General features: G+C 64.4%; 1 protein-coding gene across 1 annotated transcript; it reads right to left on the reverse strand.

Annotated features, from left to right (window-relative positions):
• Positions 1 to 440: 440 nt before the first annotated feature.
• LOC122190710 (B-cell receptor CD22-like) lies at positions 441 to 2,197 on the reverse strand. Its single transcript, XM_042890800.1, has 3 exons — positions 1,739 to 2,197; positions 976 to 1,236; positions 441 to 777 (listed from the first exon to the last, which is right to left on the reverse strand). The coding sequence occupies exons 1-3, from the start codon at positions 2,172 to 2,174 to the stop codon at positions 482 to 484; spliced, it is 993 nt and encodes a 330-aa protein (XP_042746734.1). The 5' UTR covers positions 2,175 to 2,197; the 3' UTR covers positions 441 to 481.
• Positions 2,198 to 2,496: the final 299 nt, after the last annotated feature.

Raw genomic sequence — 2,496 nt, forward strand, 5'->3', positions numbered from 1 at the left:
TGTGGGGTCATGGGGGGGGTATATGGGGTCAGGGCGGGGTTATGTGGGGTCAATGTGGGGTCATAGGGGTCACTGTGGGGTTATGGGGGATCTGCAGGGGTCATGGGGGGGTCAAAGTGGGGTGATGGGGGGGTCAATGTGGGGTCATGGGGGTCAATGTGGGGTCATGGGGGGTCTGCAGGGGTTCTGGGGGGGGGTCAATGTAGGGTTCTGGGGGATCACATAGGGGTCATAGGGGTGGGGGTCCCATAGGAGTCCCATTGGGGTTATTGGGGTCTATGGGGTCCCATAGGGGCGGGGGTCCCATAGGAGTCCCGTTGGGGTTATTGGGGTCTATGGGGTCCCATAGGGGTGGGGGTCCCATAGGGGTGGGGGTCCCATAGGAGTCCCGTTGGGGTTATTGGGGTCTATGGGGTCCCATAGGGGTGGGGGTCCTATAGGGGCGGGGGTCCCATAGGAGTCCCGTTGGGGTTATTGGGGTCTATGGGGCGCACTCACAGAGCACCTCCAGCCGATAGGGGGCGCTGCGAGCCCCGCCGGCGACGTTCCGCACCTCACACTCGTATTGCCCGCCGTCTTCCGGTCGGGGGCCGCGCAGGCGCAGAAGGGATCCGGCATTGGGAGAGGAGTGAAGCGGGATTCCGTCCCGGAACCACGTGACCTCGGTGGGGGGCGGGCGGGCCGGGCCCCATTGGCAGCGCAGCGTCACCAACCCCCCCTCAGCGGCCCGTTGGGGGCCGGGGGGGTCCGGAATGATGCGGGCGGAGCGCGGAGCGTCTGGGGGCCCGAAGGGGGACTATGGGGGCTCACTGGGGTCTATGGGGGGGTATGGTGTCCTGCTGGGGTCATTTGGGGTCCCGTTGGGGTCCCATTGGGGGCTATGAGGCCTGTGGGCCTCATTGCCCCCCATGGCTCCCATTGCCCCCCATGGCTCATGTCGCCCCATGGCTCTCGTTGTTCCCTATGGAGCCTCACACCACACGACGACGCTGACGGGCTCGGCGCGGACGGTTCCCGCCTCGTTGGACGCTGCGCAGCGATAGGTTCCCGCCCGCGAAGGGTCCGCCTCAAAACTGAGCTCCTGACCAATGGCGGCGTCCGATGGGTTGTCCAAACGCTCCCATTGGACGATGGGTGCGGGATGGGCGGGGCCGACACGGCAGCTCAGGGTGACACGTGACTTCTCCAGAGCCGGAAGTGGCGTCAGCGGCGTCACGGCGACCGAGCGTGGAGGGTCTGCGGGGGGGGGGGGGGGGCTGGGGACCCCATAAGCGCCCCATAGCGGCCCCATAGATCCATCAGGGCCGCCCCATAAGTGTCCCACAGATACCCAATAAAGGGACACATAGGGACCCATAGAGACCCATAGGGACCCATAGGGACCCACAGGAACCCATAGGGACCCACAGAGACCCATAAGTACCCATAGGGACCCATAGGGACCCCATAGAGACCCCATAGGGACCCATAGAGACCCACAGAGACCTTATAGAGACCCACAGGGACCCACAGCGACCCATAGGGACCCATAGGAACCCATTGCCACACACAGAGCCCCCAAAGCCCCATAGAGACCCCATAACGCCCAATAGGAACCCACAGAGACCCATAGAGACCCATAGGGACCCCATAACGTCCCATAGGAACCCACAGAGACCCATAGAGACCCCACAGAGACCCATAGGGACCCACAGGACCCCACGGAGCCCTCAGCGCCCCCTGCCGGCCCCCCACTCACACAACACCTCCAGCCTCACAGCCGCGGCCTCGGCCTCCCCCTGGCTGTTGGTGGCGCTGCAGCCGTAGAGCCCCGCGTCGGCGCTGTGGGGCAGCAGTTGGAGCTGCGCCCCATCGATGTGCAGCGCCGCCCCGTTGAGGCTCCAGCCGTAGCGATGGGGGGCCGGGTTGGAGGTGGCCCGGCAGCGCAGGGTCACCCCGCGGCCTTCGGGGATGGGGGAGCGGGGCGTCACTTCGACCCACACCTCGCGGGGGGGGGTCGGGGGGGAGGGGGGGGCGGCGTCACCGGGACCCATAGGGACGCGTTGGGACGCATCGCGACCCATAGAGATCCGTAGAGAACCATAGGGACCCGCGGGGACGCTATAGGGACCTGTAGGGACCCATAGATACCCATGGAGACCCATAGGGACCAATAGGAACACATAGGGACCCATAGAGACCCATAGGGACCCATAGAGACCCACAGGGACCCATAGGGATCCACAGAGACCCATAGGGACCCATTGGGGCCCCATAAAGACCCATAGGGACCCATAGGGACCCCATATGGAACCCACAGAGACCCATAGGGACCCCATATGGAACCCACAGAGACCCATAGAGACCCATAGGGATTCATAGGGACCCATAGAGACCCATAGAGACCCATAGGGATTCATAGGGACCCATAGAGACCCATAGAGATCCATAGGGGCCCATAGAGACCTATAGGGACCCATAGGGATCCACAGAGACCCATAGGGACCCATTGGGGCC

This window comes from Lagopus leucura, unplaced genomic scaffold (genome assembly GCF_019238085.1).
Source record: "Lagopus leucura isolate 7727_CA_CO unplaced genomic scaffold, USGS_WTPT01 31817-0_obj-0_obj, whole genome shotgun sequence".
Taxonomy (NCBI): Eukaryota; Metazoa; Chordata; class Aves; order Galliformes; family Phasianidae; genus Lagopus; species Lagopus leucura.